This window comes from Rhincodon typus, chromosome 32 (assembly GCF_021869965.1).
Source record: "Rhincodon typus isolate 14 chromosome 32, sRhiTyp1.1, whole genome shotgun sequence".
Classification (NCBI taxonomy): Eukaryota; Metazoa; Chordata; class Chondrichthyes; order Orectolobiformes; family Rhincodontidae; genus Rhincodon; species Rhincodon typus.
In genome coordinates, this window is record NC_063363.1 from 29,890,854 (window position 1) to 29,909,307 (window position 18,454).

At 40.9% G+C, this 18,454-nt stretch overlaps 2 protein-coding genes across 2 annotated transcripts in view; both read left to right on the forward strand.

Annotated features, from left to right (window-relative positions):
• The window catches only part of hepacamb (hepatic and glial cell adhesion molecule b), a 361,487-nt gene that overhangs the window by 251,271 nt on the left and 91,762 nt on the right, over positions 1 to 18,454 (forward strand). The gene's annotated exons all lie outside the window — the stretch shown is intronic.
• The window catches only part of fez1 (fasciculation and elongation protein zeta 1 (zygin I)), a 96,798-nt gene that overhangs the window by 58,027 nt on the left and 20,317 nt on the right, over positions 1 to 18,454 (forward strand). Inside the window, exons 3-5 of the mRNA XM_048615339.1 lie at positions 1,427 to 1,528; positions 3,607 to 3,754; positions 14,251 to 14,522. Coding sequence (XP_048471296.1) covers positions 1,427 to 1,528; positions 3,607 to 3,754; positions 14,251 to 14,522 — 522 coding nt within the window. The remainder of the gene's footprint in view (positions 1 to 1,426; positions 1,529 to 3,606; positions 3,755 to 14,250; positions 14,523 to 18,454) is intronic.

The following is an 18,454-nucleotide window of genomic DNA, read 5'->3' on the forward strand; positions in this document are numbered from 1 at the left end:
TCAAGGGACCAGACTTACTGAGAGTAGATCAGTTCATGTGGCAGGGGAAGAGTTCTGGGGGGGAAATGTGTGAGAAAGTTGTTAAACGTGGGGTGTAAGGAACTCATGGCTTTCAATGATACCCACAGCCTGCGGGCCACTCCCACCCCTCTCCTTCTGTGACTTGGAGTCTAACCTTGTTGGATGTTACCACCCAGTTGGTGTAACTGGTCAATAGAGCTCGTAGCCTTTGATTGGCCAGCAGCACTTGTCTGGCTTCCACCCCCCCGAGGCACTTAATCTTGGGAAAGATCCATTGCTGCCCAGTTACACGTCATCAGCAAATTTGACGACCATACCTTCCGTCCCTTCGTCATTTATATAAATGGTTAACAGTTGATGTCCCATCATGGTCCATGTGGTACACCACTTGGTACAACTTGCCAACCTGAAAAGATCCAATTACACTTATGTCTGATTCCTGTCAGCCAGCAGTATCTATCCATGCCACTATGTCATTCTCTACACCATGAACTTTTATTTAATCCTTACGCAGCTAGTTATCTTCTGGAAATCTAAGCACAGTATATCCACCAGTTCTCCTCTTTTCCACAGTTCATATTACAGCCCCCTCTCCCAAAAAACTCCAGTAAATTGTTCAAACATGACCTCCTTCTCACAAAACCATGTTGACGTTGCCTGATTACCTCAAATTTCTCCAGCCCTGCTGTAACTTCTTTAAGAAAAGCTTCCATGACAGATGTTAATCTGTTTCCTGCTCCCTGTCTTCTTCCTTTTTTATTAATAATCTGAAGGGAAAATCTCAAAATCAAAGGAATTGCAGAAAATTAAAATTAAAATATCAACTGACTGATATTAGGATGAAGTCCATCAGGACCTCGGGTACTTGTCAGTCTATAGCTCCAACAATTTGCTTAGTAAAGGAGGTGATGGCCTAGTGGTATTACCTTTGGATTGGTAATCCAGACACCAAGGTAATGTTCTGAGGACACAGGTTCGAATCCCACCATGGCAGATGGTGGAATTTGAATTCAATTTAAGAAACAAACATTCTGGCACTAAGAGCCTAATGATGATATGAATGTATTGTCAATTATCAGGGGGAGGGGAAAAAAGTAAGCATCTGGTTCACTGATGTCCGTTATGGAAGGAAACAGCCATCCTTACCTGGTCTGGCCTACATGTGACTCTAGACCCCCAGCAATGTGGCTGACTCTTAACTGCCCTCTGGGCAATTAGGGATGGCCAGCAATGCCCTCATCCTGTGAATGAATAAGAGAAGTGTCTGTTTGCTGATGGTTTTGACTTTCCCATTGTAGGAGGGAGATTAATTTGAAGAACTTGTGATTTATATATTGAAGGAGAACGTGAAAAGATGTAATAAAACAGTGCTATTTTGCCTGTCTTTTTCCCATGTGTTGTTCAGGTCAGTGACAAGGATAGTATCACTGAGGATGGAGAATTAATCGAGAAGTTGGACATCATTGTATCCTGCAATAGTGAGGAGCCTCTCTTCACAGCTGAACAGGTAAATCTCCACAGCCAACAAAGAGCACACACAGAGAAGCTAAATGAATAACAACTGAAATGTGCCATTGGTACCATCATCTTCAAGAGAGACTCAGAGTCTGGCTGCAAAAACAAGTCTAACCCTTCAGTGCAGACAGCATCTGGGGAGGAACAGACTGAACTAAGTGCTACCCATCATTCAATCCCAGGCCAAGGGATACTGAAAATACAGAGCAAACAACTTTAAGATAAAAACACCAAGAGCTGGAGAAGCTTAGCTTCTGTGGAGAGAGAAACAGAGTTAACAGTTCTGAAAGGTGGTGCGGTGGCTCAGTGGTTAGCACTGCTACCTCCTACTGCCAGGGACTTGGATTCAATTCCAGCCTCTGACTGTCTGTATGGAGCTTATACAATCTCCTCATGTCTACATGGGTTTCCTCTGGGTGCTCTGCTTTCGTCCCACAGTCCAAAGATGTACAGGTTAGTTGGATTGTCCATGCTAAATTACCCATAGTGTCCAGGCCACATGGATTAGCCATGGGAAATGAAAAGTTACAGAGATAGGATAGTGGGGTGGGTCTGGGTGGGATGCTCTTCAGTGGGTTGGTGTGGACTTGATGGACCAAATGGCCTGCTTCTACACTGTAGGGATTCTATTCTATGAAGGAGAATCATGTTTGACTCGAAACATCAACTTTGTTTCTCTCACCACAGATTGTGCCAGTCCTGCTGAGCTTCTCTATTTTATTTGTTTTTATTTCAGATTTCCAGCATCTGTACTATCTTATTTTTATGAGTAACATTGAGAACCCAGCTGACAAAGCCCCACCCTTTATTATTTGAAATATTGGCTGAAAATTCTCAAATTCAGTCCAAGTTTGGTGAATCATCACTTTCTGTAGAAGTTGGAAATACGACAGAAGTATAATGGATGGTTATTGATCTACTATTGTCCCTCTGCGATGGAGGGTTAGGGGCTATTGCAAGAAAGTGCCTTAAAACCTGGCCACAATGATTAAACTCCAGGCCCGAAGAAGATGGTATGGGAGCCAGGAGTGGAAGCTGGGTGGTTGGACGTTAAGTAGAAATGGGCTCAAGAGGGCAGAAAATGGGTCACAAGAACAAAACATGAGAGAGATAGAAAATAAATGGAGATGACCAACAGTTTAGCTTGGGCAGCAAGAATCCTGGTTTGAAAGTGTGGGGAAGAAATAAATCAGTATAGTCCTACCAGACCATGGGGCTACTCTCTCATTAGAGAGGGATGACTGGTGATGGTTTAACCTGAGGGTCACCACGCCTGACATGAGGGGAGAGGTTGAGAAAGAGAATCTGTCATGGTAATCTCAGCCAGTGTAGGAATTGAACCCACACTGTTGGTGTTACTCTATATAGCAACTGAGCCAGCCAACTGAGCTAACCAACTCCTAGAGGGAAGGGATAGTGGCACCTGTTAAAATAGACTTCTTCTCATGACCAAGAAGTCCATAAGCTCCTTGCACATGTTATTGGTTGCGAGGGCGAAAAGAACAGCAGAGAGGGGTTTCAGGAATCTGTCAAGGTCGGAGATAGGAAGCCACAGATTATCCAGAATGATCATTAAGTAGTGTGTGTGGTTCTACCCAAGGAGAGTGAGAATTGATAGGTCTAGATGCAGTGCCAACCAGTAATGATTTATTAAACCAGTTCAGCTCAAGCTTGTGATATTGGAGCAGTAACAAAATGGGAAAAGAGGAAAAACTTTACTGGGGGCAAGACCATCAAAGGAAAAGGACAGGTTGTTCAACTGGAGACATATTGGTGAATGGAGGGTGAAAGGTGAGGCAGCTTGAAATGAAGTTATAAATGATTGGTGAAGCACGTTTCCCAATAAAAGCAGTTGCTCCCCTGCCCCCACAGCTCAGCACAGACCACACAATGTAAGAACCTGAAATGTACACAGTCTGTGTGCATCGTTGTCACAGCAAGTAATGCACTTACCCACCAACCATCCAACACCTCCAAACAATTATCAGAACTCCGAGGGGAAAAAAAATGTTGAAAAGGGTCGAGTTAGCAGAATATTTGGGATGTAAGTGTCTGCTTATCCACCTGCAGGTCATTGAGGAGATTGAAGAGATGATGCAGAATTCCCCTGACCCCGAGATTGAAGAGACTCCATCACAGTCCGACAAACTCTCGGTCCTCTCGCAGGATGTCCAGGTTTTGAAACCATCCAGCAGCAACAATAACATCCAGGTGGAAGGTGAGGTGCCTGTCAATTATCAATACATGGATCACTGTATCACCCCACTCTAACATGGGGGGAGGGAGAGGGTGTGAGGGCATAGTGGGGTGTATGGTTGCATGAGTGGTTTGGAAAAGTTTCCCCACTATGATGGGTTAATATTTTACAGTTCCAGGCTCCTGTAAAGTTATAGCTCAAAGCTAATTTCCTGTGGTTTTACCCACGCTGAGGCGAAGGTTAGAATGTGGTAATCAGAGGAAGCCAATCAAACCTGTGTCACAGTTTAGATTGGTCATAACAGATCTGCACTTTTACTTATCCACTTTTATTGCACCAACTAATAAAAATGCACTATGTAATGCCAGGAGCATTACATCTGTCACACACATGTAATATTATTTTATAAAAGACTGCACCACCATCACTCAGAATTCATTTTGTGCATCTGAAAGTGTGGTGTATTTGATATCAGATCAATGTGTACAACAAGTTTATTTACAAGAATTTTTAAATATTTCTGCAATCACAAAATGTCAATGCTTATGCTTACAGCTCAGCTCCTAGGTCTTTCAGTGGTTTCTGTTTACTTTAGTTCTGAGGCAAGTCCAGCCTTAAACACAGTAAGTAGAGATCAGTTACCAGACTCTCATAATCTAACACAAAGCAAGTGAACATTTAAACACAGTGGATCAATATCAATAAAGTGGATAAACACTGATATAAACAAAACTGCCTCAGCAGACCGAGTTCACTAACTTGATCTTTGGGATAGAAGGACTAGCTTGTCAGCAGAGATTGAACAGAATGGGCCCATATTTTCTAATGTTGAGAAGAAGGAGAGGGGATTCCATTGATATCTGTAAGGTAGATGCTGAAAGGTTGTTTCCCCTGACTGGACAGCCCAATAACTAAGGGGCATTGCTTCTGGATAAGAGTCAGCTACATGGGACTGAGGTGAAGGGAACTTTCTTTACTCAGACAATTATGAATCTTTGAAATTCTTCCACCATGGTGAGATATCACTGTGAATAGTTAAGATGGAGATTGAGAGATTCTTGGCAATAAATCAATCAGGGGATATGGAGAACGTACGAGGAAATGTAGCTGAGGTGAAAGAACATAGTGATAGATTATTAAATGGTGAAACAGGCTTCAGGAGCTGAGATGACCTTCTCCTATATCTATTTCTTGTCATCAATAGACACTCTTGACTCTCTTTCTTTTGTACTTTGAAACAGAAAGTGCATTTCTCACTTCCCCCAAAATCCCTCCAGCCCCACCCGACCCTGAAGCATTTCTCTGGCTGAACTAAAATGAAAATTCATAAACTGCTGCCAAGATAACTTTGCAAAGCTTCAAAACACTCAAACACATCCTGAAATTAAGAAGTTTCTTTGTGCAAGTACAGCTTTCACCACAAAGTTCATAATTCAAATTGCTGAAATCAGTTCACCTTTTAAGCACTAAAATCCACTGAATTTGACGTGTTTTCTACCTCATTCAAATCATCAAATGATTGAAATTTTTGCCATCACATTCTGAATGCTGGGATATAGGAACATAATTAACATTGTGTGAAACATTAATCAAAGGTTCTTGATGAATTACCTTCATCTTAACTCCCCATTAAATTGTCAGGGGAAATTGACAGCACTCACATCTAGGAAAGAACCAGAGCCCCAAATAAGTCTTAACGTACCACTTCATTTTAACTGGGTTACATTATATTAATGCTAACACCACCAACAGCCAGCTACGTTTGAGATGTCAAGTGAATTAGCTACACTCCTTTTCTCGAGTCGGCAGACAGAATTATAACCATAAATGATCATATCATGATTAAGATGTTTAGGTGGAAGCACTTATAATAGCACATTAATGCTAAGCATTAATAATCTGCAAGATATTCAGTAGATTAACAGGTAAAATTAATATCTAATAAAAACCAAAAGAACTGTGGATGCTGTAAGTCAGAGACAAAAACAGAAATTGTTGGAAAAGATTAGCAAGTCTTGCAGCATCTGTGGAGAGAAGTCAGAGTTAGCGCTTTGGGTCCTGTGACCCTTCGTCAGAACTAATATCTGAGTGAGTGGATGACTGTTGCTAGCATTAGTGGAACTCTGTTTATTTGCTCTTTCACACCTCCTTTTATACCTAATGTGCAAAATTAACGCAAAGTAAGGTCAGTTTAGTTCAGACCCTGTGTGCAGCAAGGAACAGGTTTATGCATAAGGTGGGGGGGGGGGGATGGTGGAAATGTGGCTCTTGTTTGTCAATGTAAAATGAATTAGTAAGGCCCAATTTTGATCACCACCATTCTACACCATAATGTAATTAGATTAACTTATGATTCTGGCTGTACTGCAACAGAGGAAGTGTATGTGAACTTGTAACAAGCCTTCTGGTGGAATCAGATGATTGGGAATGTGCTCCTTCTCTCAGTCATCACCCATCATCTGTTTCACAGACTGAAGTCCAAATGTCGAGTTTGGCAACAAAAACCCTAGCCTGCCCAGAAGCCAACTCATCAGTGGGGGAGAAGCCAGCTCTTGATTTTGTTTCCTCTCGCCAAATCAGCCAGTTAACAGAACGACTCACTGAATCACCCGCGTCATTGATCAAACAATTAATAATTTTCAAGCACTGCTCATGAGGGGCAACAATATCAAAAATGGGGAGGGGATTAAATTAAAATGGAGCTGGAAGGGCTCAATTTGTTTTTCCAAATTGAACCAAGGATTGTTGGCTCCAAGGTAGGGATACTACGATAGCTTCACAAGAAGCCAACTCTTTACTGCATAGATTTTATATCCAGAAGTGCTTTCACAGACAACTGAACAATTTTTGTTCCCATCACCAAACCACCCTGTCATTTTTCACCTGTTATGCACCACCACCAAAATCACCCATGTTTCCAACTGACCAGCAGAGCCCATCAACACAGTGACACCAAATGTGAGGGAGAGCTAAGTAGAGAGGGATGGGGTTAAGTCAAAATGGAGCTGGAAGGGGAGATACGGCATTCCACACCCTGCAGTGACCACCTCTCCCTAAAAGCATCAAGACTATTGATGGGCCCTGCATGCTCCATCTCTAAGGACAGCCAGGCATGAAAATAGCCACAGAAGACAGGAAGACAGTTGGGAAAGATCGCAACTCTTTTTCATATCCAGACAACTTTCACACAACTGAACATTTTTATTCCCTCACCAAATCATGTGAGATATTTTTCATCTATTAACCACCACCAGTAAATCACCCATATTTTCCAATTGATTAATACATGAAAAGCCCATTAAGGGCAATGCAGACCACTAAAAGTCGGGAAGAAGTAGGGAGCCAAATCAAAATGGAAATTGATGTTGTATATTGACATTCCATTTAATGTCCTGGTGTGCAGATATTTTCTAATCAACCTGTTCAGAATTACTATTATACACCTCTAGAGCAGGTGGGACTTGAACCCAAAACTCCTGGCTCAGAGGTAGAGACACTACCATTGTGCCAGAAGAGTCCCAAGCTCAACTTTCCATTTTTTTCTTTTTATATTCAGAAGTGCTCTTACACACTTCTGAATTCCCATCATCAAATGACCCGCAGTATATTTTTTTCTATCTATTAGCCACTATCAGTAAGTTATCCATGTTTTCCAGTTAAATAATTTACATGCAACGTCTGTTAAGGGTAATGCAAACCATCAAAGGTGAGGGCATGGTAGGGAGAAGGGGACGGAGGTTAAATCAAAATGGAGTTGGAAGGGGGCAAAGCTAACTCTTCAATACAAAATCCAATGAGCATCACCTTCTTTCAGTTAACTCTGAAACTGCTGTAGTTGACCCTTGGGGCTCTTTTGGTGCAATGGTGTTTGTAGTGATGGAGACAATACAGGCTAAATGGTACAAATTTGAGGGGAGTATAGCAGCAGAGGGACCTTGGGGTTCAAGTGCATAATTCTCCAAAGGTGGCCGGGCAAGTTGAAATAATTGTGAAGGAGGCTAATAGGATCCTTGGGTTTATAATAGAGACATAGAACTCTACACTTCCACAAATCATTGGGCAGACCATATTTGGAGTATTGTGTTCAGCTATGGGCAACTTATTTAAGGATGGATGTGAAAGCCTCGGAGAGAAATCAAAGGAGATTTACTAGAATTATACCAGGAATGAGAGATTTTAGATGCAAGGAAATATTAGAGAGATTGGGCTTATTCTTCTTGGATCAGAGAAGATTAAGAGGTGACCTTATTGAGGCGTTCAAAACGATGAAGAATTTTGACAGGGTAAAGAAGGGCATTCTGTTTCCACTAGTTGGTCAGTAACTACGGGTCACAATTTCAAGATTGTCAGCAAGAGATCTAGGAGTGAGACAAGGGAAAAGTTGTTTACTCAGAGAATTGTTAGGATTTGGAATACACTGCCTGGGAGAACATTAGAGGCAGATTCCATATGACGTTTCTAAAGAGAGCTGCAAATATAGTTGAAAGTGATGAACTTAGAGGGCAATGGCAATAGGGCTGGAGAATGGGACTAGTTGGGTAGCTCTTTCAGGAGCCAGTACAGACATGATGGGTCAAATGGCCTCCTTCTGGATTGTTAATTCTATGATTCCCTGTCTCTAGACTGGGAGGTCCAGAGTAAAGTCCCACTTCCTCCACAAGTGTATATGGACACATGGGCAGGTTAGTTAGACAAATATCTTAAAGTTGATCCTTAAAAGGACCAGCATTTCTAACTCTGATATTGGATACTATATGTTTTCTGGTTTTATTTCAAAATTCCTTCACTTTCACTTCAAAGGTTATTTTATGATACCTCCTTTTTTGAGGTTGTTGACTTGCTCGCTGAGCTGGCTTGTTTTTGTTCAGATGTTTCGTCACCATGCTAGGTGACAAAATGCCTGAATGAGAACAAGCCAGCTCGGTGAGCAAGTCAACAACCTCATCCACAACCCAAGCTACAGATGTTTGCCAAACCTTTAAACCTCCTTTTTTTTCATATTTGATTTACTGGTTAACCAGAATGGAATATGACACTTTCTGTCAGAGATTGTCCTATTTGGCAATAAATGTCTTATACAGACATGCATCAAGCATTTATAATGAACAACTCTTAATTGCTTTTGGGCAAAAAATATCCAGATTGAATCATTAGCTGGAAAAAGTGTTTATATCCCTGTAGTTAATATCCCATTAAAACAACCCAGATAGATCAATCTTCAGGGCAAGGTGTGAGGATAGGAACATTCAGAGCCATTTGGTTTCTCAAGCCTGCTCTGCCATCTAATTGTATTTTGGCTCATCTGTACTTCATCTCCTTCTCAGAAACTTTTCTCCATAAGTATTAAAACAACATTCGATCAATCTCAGTTGTGAAAGTTCCAGCTGACCCTCGACATGCATGATCCTTCTGGAGAAAGAGGTCTAAATTTATGTAATATTTGTGTGAAGAAGCTCCTCCTGATTCCACTCCTGAACAGCCTAGCTGTAATATTACAGGTTATACCTCCTTAGTCTTGATTCCTTCACCAGAGAAAATAATTTCTCTACAGCATTTATTGTAAATGATGTCTACAGTAGCAAATCCTTTTAACAATTTAAAGACCTTGATCAGGTCAGCTCTCAATCTTCTTTGGTCGAGAATAGAAGCCAAACTTATATAATCTGCCCCTAAAATTTAACTCTCGAAGGTCCAGTATCACATCATATGGCCTAAGTGTCAAAAAAGGATAAGGCAAAACTATTTTCACATCATTAGAACACATCCTCCATCCCTTTAGTTAACCTGATCAAAAAATCAGAAAATCGTAAGAAGGTTCTTTTCATTGTATCCATTATTAAGGAAGTAGTAATGTCACATGTAGAAATTCAGAATACTTTCAGAGAGAGTCAGCATGTTTTGTTCAAGGAAAATCATCTTTGAGGTCTTTGAGAACGTCACAAGCTGGTTAGAGAAAGGCAAATCAGCAAATGTACTGTTTTTGGCTATACAGAAGTCATTTGTTGAAATGACCCATGAAAGAACTGCACATAATAACAGCTAATTTAATTGAGGTGTTTAGGAGGATTGACCAACTAACAGGAAACAGAGTTAGATCGTTGCATCATTTATAGTTTGGCACACACCCTGCAACCAGTGGAATGCTGCAGAGATCAGAGCTGGGTTCTTTACTGTTTAATCTTTGAAATTTGCGTCACATGTAGACAGGGTGGTTAAGAAGGCATTTAGCACGCTGACCTTCATTGCTCAAACCTTTGAGTATTGGAGTTGGGACATCATTATGAGTTTGTAAGGCATTCTGGAGTACTGTGCGCAGTTCTGGTCGTCCGGTTATACGAAAGGACATTATTAAATCGAAGAAGATTCAGAAAAGACTAACCAGGATGTTGCTGAGAACGGAGGGTTTGAGATATAAAAATAGACTGGAAAGGCTGGGACATTTTTCGCTGGAGCATAGGAGGTTGACGAGTGATCTTAATTGAGGTTTATAAAATCATGAGAGGCATAGATAAGGTAAATGACAAGGGTCTTTTCCCTAGGGTTGGGGACTTCAAAACAAGGGGGCACATTTTTAAGGTGAGAAGGGAAATATTTAAAAAGGACATGAAGTGTAACCCTTTTACACAGAGAGCGGTTCGTGTATGGAATGAACTGCCAGAGAAAGTGGTGAATGCAGGTACAGTTACAACATTTAAAAGACATTTGGGTAAATTCACGAATAGGAAAGGTTTGGAAGGATATGGGTCAAATGCAGGCAGGTGGGACTAGTTTAGTTTGGTAACATGGTCAGCATAGTTGGACCGAAGGGTCTGTTTCCATGCTGCATGACTCTATGAATGGACCAACTATTTTATAGCCAAATTTCCTGATGATACAAGAATAGACAGAATCACAAACTGCGAAGAGGAAAGAAATGCCGGTTGTGAGAGAGTCAGTCTTTTTTCCTTGGACTCACTCACTTAAATATCTTGAAGATTACTGAACACTCAATTTTAAATACATCTCCCACCCAATTTTGTGGCATTTTTTTCCCACAACATGAACCTATTTTACCAAGTAAACCATAATATATTAGTTTGTTGCTAAGAAAATCTTGTGTTCCCCTGTATAGGTTGCAACATCTTATTTAAGTTAAACTATTTTCAAGTCATAAAGTCATAGAGCCATACAAAAGGGAAACAGATCCTTCAGTCCAACTCATCCATGCTGACCAGATATCCTTAATTAATCTAGTCCCATTTGCCAGCATTTGACCCATATCCCTCTAAACCCTTCCTATTCATGTATTCATCCAGATGCCTTTTAAATGTTGTAATTGTACCAGCCTCCACCACTTCCTCTGTTGGCTCATTTAGTACATGCACCACCCTTTGTGTGAAAAAGCTGCCCTTTAGGTCCTTCTTATATCTTTCCCCTCTCACCTTAAACCTACACCCTCTAGTTTTGGACTCCCCTACCCTGAGGAAAAGGCCTTGGCTATTCACCCTATCCATGTCCCTCATGATTTTATAAACCTCTATAAGGTCACCCCTCAACCTCTGACGCCACAGAGAAAATACTCCCAGCCTATTCAGCCTCTCCCTATAGGTCAATTCCTCTAACCCCGGCAACATCCTTGTAAATCTTTTCCACACCCTTTCAAGTTTAACATCTTTTCTAAAGCAGGGAGACCAGAATTAAATGCAGTATTCCAAAAGTGGCCTAACTAATGTCCTGTACAGCCTCAACATGACCTCCCAACTCCTGTACTCAACGCACTGACTAATAAAGGCCAGCATACCAAACCCCTTCTTCACTATCCTACCTGCCTGTGACTCCACTTTCAAGGAACTATGAACCTGCACTCCAAGGTCTCTTTGTTCAGCAACACTCCCCAGGATCCTACCATTAAGTACATAAGTCCTGCCCTGATTTACTTTACCAAAATGCAACACCTCACATTTATCTAAATTAAGCTCTGTCTGCCACATAACGGCCCATTGTCCATCAGAGGTTCCTTCTTGTTTTGTGAGGGAGGTGAATAGATTGAAAAATACTTGAGAGTTTCAATCTCAGAGCAGAAATGATTTTAGAAATAAAGATCAGTAGTGACAGTGTGCTTGAATGTCATTTTTGGCTACTCCAAATTTGGAATCAATCAGTTTTCATTAGTCTGCTTCACAAACTCTTCGTGTGCATCAATGGAAAGTGCTCGCTTTTGGCTAACATCTAATTGAGAGGTTTATGTAGAGAATCATTGATATCTGGCTGAGTTAGACACTATGGTCTAACTAAGTTAAGAAAATAGGAACAGAGGTAGATCCTTCAGCCCATCAGGCCTGCTCTGTCATTTAAATAAATTATGCCTGATCGAACATTTCAATGGCTTTTACCCACATTGTCCCCATAACCCTTTACACAATTGATAACTAAAAATTTCTCAACCTCTACTTTAAATATGCTCAAAGACAAATATCCCACAGCCTTCTGAATTCCAAAATGATCACAACTCTCTGCTAAAAAGATGTCTCCTCATCTCAGTCCAAAATGGCATGCCCCCTCATTTTAAAATTGTGCCTCCTGGTTTTGAGACTCCTCAACCAGGGAAAGATCTTACCTGTACCTATCCTGCCTATCCTTTGCCTATTTTGTAGGTTTCAATTAAATCATCTCTATTCTTCAAACTTCTAGAGAATAAAGCCCCAGTTTGCCCTGTCTCTCTTCATAGGACGGTCATGTGGTCCAAGGAACAAGTCTGGTGATCAATCACTGAACTCCCTGTATGACAATAATATCCTTCCTGAGATAAGGGGACAAAAACTGCACACAGTTCTCTAGGTGCGGTCTAAACCTTTTCCTATACAATTGAAGCAACACCACTACTCCTTACTCAGATCCTCTTGCGATAAAGGCTAATGCTCCATTAGACTTTTTAATAGCTTTGATACACTTGCAGAATTGATTCATTTACAACAATAACTCAATAAGCTAAAGAGTGTGATAGTTGTAAAAGTGAACTATCGAGTTTTAAATTCCATCATCTGATTATTAGACCTGAAACCTTTCATGGACGCAAATGGTTTCAAAATAAGGAGAAGAACTGAACTAATATGGCTGCCATGATCGCCTCACTGCAGCTTGAAGCAATCCAAAAGACCCATATGGAATAAAATAACAAATCTGCACTGAAATTCACATTTTATTGAAAGACATTGAAACCAGGCAATTGAGTCAGCATCAAGAAATTTGCATCCCCTGTTTTAATTCGTATTTTCATTAGTTTCACATATTGGGAGATATAAGGCACGCCTGACATTTAACCAGCTTGGAAAGGCAATGAAACCAGATTTAGGAAATAAAACAAACCACATCTCAGTGGTTGCAGAGCCAAAAGAATCTGGAGGGCTTTCTATCTCTTTTATCTACTCTGTTTTGCTCTCTCTCTCTGTTTCCCTGATCACCACAGAAGACAGTGCCCAGTGGAAAGCAAATTGAGAAAACAAGCATTCACTGAGAGCACAAAGATATCTACAAGCTTTGCCCGGAAACAATTAAACAAGTTGTCCCAGGTTAAAATTCTAACACCCCAAGAACTTTCAAACTGCACAAACGTTATTCTTCCTCTCCTTACTGCTCACTGTCTCCTTTTTAAACATATTAGTTCTGTTTGTGTTTGCATTTGACATCGTGCTTTTATTATTATTTTCTCTGGGTGAGTAGATATTAAAATTCCTCTTTCTTTCACCCACGAAAAGCTGAGTAATGGTCTCCTTAGGTGGCATGATAGCTTAGTGGTTAGCACTGCTGCCTCTCAGTGCCAGGGACCCTTGGGTGGTTGTCTGTATGGGATTTGTACATGTTCCCTGTGTCTGTGTGGGTTTCATCCCAAAGTCCAAAAATACACAGGTTAGGTGGATTAGCCATGGGAAATTGCTCTTGATGTGCAGGCTAGGTGGATTAGCCATGGTAAACACAGGGTTACAGAGATAGGGGTGGATCTGGGTGGGATGCTCTTTGGAGGGGCATTGTGGACTCGATGGGCTGAATGACCTGCTTCCACACTGTAAGAATTCCATAATTCATTTTTGATCTAGTTAATTACAGTTTTACTTGATGCATGATTAGGTTCATGCGATAAAGAATGGCCAAGAGGGGGCTAACTGATTAATGCAACATTAATTGAAAGTTTTGCCAATGGAACCAGGTTAAAGGAAGCCTTAAAAGGAAAGCGGAATCTGGAGAAATGGAGAGATTGAGGGTGGTAGTTACAGTCGGTGGGATCTAAGTGCCAGATGGTGTGGCTGCCAGCGGTGACGCAGCGGGAATGGGGATGCACAGCAGACCTGAGTGATGTACAGAGAGTTCTGGGAAAGGTTAATTGATCTACAGTCAGAAGCATAAAGAATAGTCCGATGGATATTAAATTGGGGTAGAGCTACATACATAAATACAGCAAGAATGACGTCGCAGACAGGAAGGATTTAAATTGATTCATGATCAAAGATTTCACCCCTGCTTTGTATGTTCTGGTTATACAGACGTGAAGCAGCTGACTGAGGTTGAGGTTGCTGAGCTGTTGGCACAGATTGAGTTGGCCGTTAAAGATTACTCAGAGGAGCTGATCCAACAGCTGGCACTACGTGACGAGCTCGAGTTTGAGAAGGAGGTGAAAAACAGCTTCATCTCCATCCTCCTCGAGGTACAGAACAAGCAGAAAGAGCACCGGGAAACAATGAAGAGGAAGAAGAAGGAGAAAGGTGGCATTTCAGCAAGTTTCCGGCAGGAGAGAGCAAGTCACGTGCCTGTGAAGGTGAGGTTGCTGCTCTTCATTAACTGCCAAGCCCTGGGAGGCTGCCCATCAAAGTTCTTTCATATTTATATGTGCAGAATTATAGATGACTGGATGCTTGATCCAGAGTTCTGATGTAATGTAGTGTAGATATGAATTCAAGTCACTTTACGGCAGCAGTAAATTTAGTTCGGTTATTTAAATTCAGTTAACTAAGATAACATCTGCAATCGAGAAATAACTAGTCTGGGGCATAAAACTACTGGATTGTTCTAAATTCCTATCTATCGCTCTTGAGCCACAGATATCTGCTGTACTTACCTGGTCTGGCCTACACATGACTCCAGACCCACAGCAGCTTGAAATGGCCTAACACGCCATTCTGTTTTTATTCTCTTGGAAAATGAGGGATGGTGAATCAATCCTGGTCCTCTCCGTGATACCTACATGCCATGCATAAATAAGATTTATTTTGTTGCATGACGTATTAGGAGAAGAGAGATGCTGCCAATGTCTCAGCTCTGTGGTAGATTTCTCCTTCACGGAAGGCATGGAGAGGAGGCCCTAACTATCTCTAAATCTCTTCTACGTTGTTTTCTCATTTAGTCATGGGATGTGGATGCTATTGGCAAGGTCAGCATTTATTGCCCATCCCCAGTTGCTTTTAACAGGGCCCTAATGAACTGTGTGCAGTGAAGCGTCTAGGCCTAATGGCTGTGTATCTGATGTCATGTGTAGGCCAGAGCAGCTAAGGGTAGTTGATTCCTTTCCCTAATGGACACTTGTGAACCAGATTGTTTTTTTAAACAATAATGCAACAGTTTCAAAAACATCATTCTGGACACTCACTTAAGATTTACTTAACTAATTGAATTTAAATTCCTCAGCTGCTGTGGAGTCGTGTCACCAGATCATGACTTCAAGCCTTTAGGTTTCTCTCTTCTCTCATAGGCAGTCCCAAGGGATCAAGGGTGCCTCGCTTCCTGTCCTGCTCAATGGGTTCTGGAATAGCTGATCAGTCCAATGCATGATTTGTGTGCGTGCCTGAGTCTCGTTATTACTTTTCTCAGCATTAGCAAGTAATAAGTTTGCTGTTCTTTTAATTCAAGAAAACCTTATAATTGTTTCCTTATTGTTCTAATGATCCAGTTCACTATATTTCATTTGAAGTGAAATTGGAGTAGCCTACTAAAAAAAGTTCCTTCAAAAGCCATTTCAAGAAAAAGCTGCAAAGAGGTTTTCTTGGGATGTAATATTGAAGCGCTAAACAATCCACATTTGAAGTTAATATTTTCATAGGACAGGATAAGGTCTCTAATGAAACGCACTGTCTTTGTAAGAATTGAAAGGGTAACTTGGCATTGCAAACCCAACCAGCTTGGCTTTGCAAAAGCTCCAAAACAGAACACAGTATTAGATATAGTTCCATAATTGGTCTAAATTATTCTGAAATTTGTGGAGAATTATGCTGATGATCATTTTAGGATTGTCAGGTTATATATGTTAATATTCAGGGCCCTGTTCTTTGCAAACAGAGTGAAAATGTACACACAATGCATCTGTTTCAAATCAGCAAATAGGTGGCATTCATTTCTCCAGTTCATTTTTCAGGATAATGCTTGACTGAGCAGAGTCAACCTGCCTGGTTTAAACTTTAAGCCAAACTTGGCAGTTAACTGTCAGTCATCATCTCACTGGTAAATTCTTTAGACAATATCACAACCAGAGTCCACTTGCTAATCAATCAATACTTTCTTCTCATACGGTATAAATTTGATTTCCAATTACTTTATTAATACTTGAAAATTGTCCTGATGAAAGCATGGTAAAGAGCTTGAGAAAATGTGCCTTTTTTTCCCAGTAATACAGAAGTTCTGTTCCAAAGGACAACTATTGTTAAAATTCCAGCTTACGACTGAGCAAGTAAGATCCCAGACTGAAATCTAACTTGGTAGATTTTTTTTATTAATTAATGCAGCAGTTTTTCACTGAATTACAAGCATGCAATCCTGCAGATTTAGTTTTAACAATAAAACAGGAACTCGTTGCACAAAAACTTCCCTAATCTTATACTCCGACTCCGTTGAAATAAGGGCCAGCATTTGATTAGCCTTCCTGATTACCTGCTGCACCTGTCTGCTAGCTTTCTGTATTGTTTTGTGTGCAAGAATTCCCAAGTCCCTTTGTGTTACGGCTTTCTGCAATTTGTTCTTCATTCAGTGGCACAGTGGTTAGCACTGCTGCCTCACAGCATCAAGGACCAGGGCTCAATTCCAGCCATGGGCAATGGACTGTGTGGAGTTTGTATGCTCTCCCTGTGTCTGCATGGGTTTCCTTCCACAGTCCAAAAATGATCAGGTTAGGTGGCTCAGCCATGCTAAATTGCCTGTAGTGTATGGGAAGTGTAGACTAGGTGGATTAACCATGTGGCATTATGGGGATAGAGTGGGGGTCTGGTCTGGGTGGGATGCTGTTTTGTGGGTCAATGCAGACTCGATGGATCAAATGGCCTCCTTTTGCACTGCAGGGATTTTGTCATTAAATAATACTGTTCTTTTGTTCTCCCTTCCAAATTGAAAAACTTCACATTTTCCCATATTATACTTCATTTGCCAACTTTTTGCCCATTGACTTAATCCCATCAATATCTCTCTGTAAACTTTTGTATCTGTCTTTGTATCATTCTCACAACTTGCCTTTCCAAAAATATCTCTCTGTAAACCTTTGTATCTCTCTTTGTATCGCTCTCACAACTTGCCTTTCCAAAAATATCTCTCTGTAAATCTTTGTATCTCTCTTTTTATCGCTGTCACAACTTGCCTTTCCACCTATTTTTGTGTTGTCTGCAAATTTGGTTACAGTACATTCACTTCCTTTCTCCAAGTGATTAATACATATTGTAAACAGTTGTGGTGCTAGCACTGAAAGCTGTGGAATCCCATTGGTTACAGGTTGTCAACCTGAAAAATATCTTGTATTCCCACTCTCTGTTTCCTACCATTAGTCAATTCTGTCTCCATGCCAATATATTACCTCCAACACCATGGGTTTTTATGAATTAACCTTTTGTGGGGCACCTTGTAGAACACCTCCTGGAAGTCCAAATACAACACATCTGCTGCTTCCCGTCTATTCACTCTCATTGAAAAACTTAAATAAATTAGCCAGACGTGATTTTCCTTTCATGAAACCGTGCAGATTCTGCTTGATTAGATTATGATTTTCCAAATGTGATTTTATCAATTCCTTAATAATCGATACAGCATTTTTCCAAAAATAGATGTTAGGTTAAGCAACCTGCTTTTTGCCTCCCTCCCTTTTTGAATAGGGGTGTCACATTAGCAGTTTTCCAATCCTCTTGTAATTCTCCAGAATCCAACAATTTTGGAAAATTATGACCAAAGCATCCACTGTCTCTGTAGATACCTCTTTCAGGATCCTAGGATACAATCCATAAGAGTCAGGGCACTTAACTGCCTTTAACTGGACCTAGGCTAATAGCCATAAAGAAAGTGCCTGGGCAGGAAGGTGTCAAAAGGTGATAGGACAGAGCAAGAGATATAGTTAACAAGTAGCTTCAAGCTAAACTTAAAAGGGAGTCAAAGGAGTTCTCACACAGGCCCAGTGAAAGTGAAGCCTCACTTAGTTGAAGAGTCACAGTGCAGTATAGTTGAACGTCCACCTGATGGCAGTAGTGTTCGAAGGCAAATGTAATAGGCTAAAGGAAAATCTATTCCCATCCAAAGGGAAGAGGGATGAGAACATATCACACTGCAGACATTTGATGATAAGCACCAAGGGCAGGCTCATAAGGTGAAACGCAGTTCTCTACCAGGAGACCAAAGGAACAGAAGCAACAGCAAAGCTCAACCAGACACACTGAGTTGATGTAAAGTTGATTGAGAGGTACAGGATGCAAGTCTGTTTGCCCTATGGGAGGTGAAAATCAAATT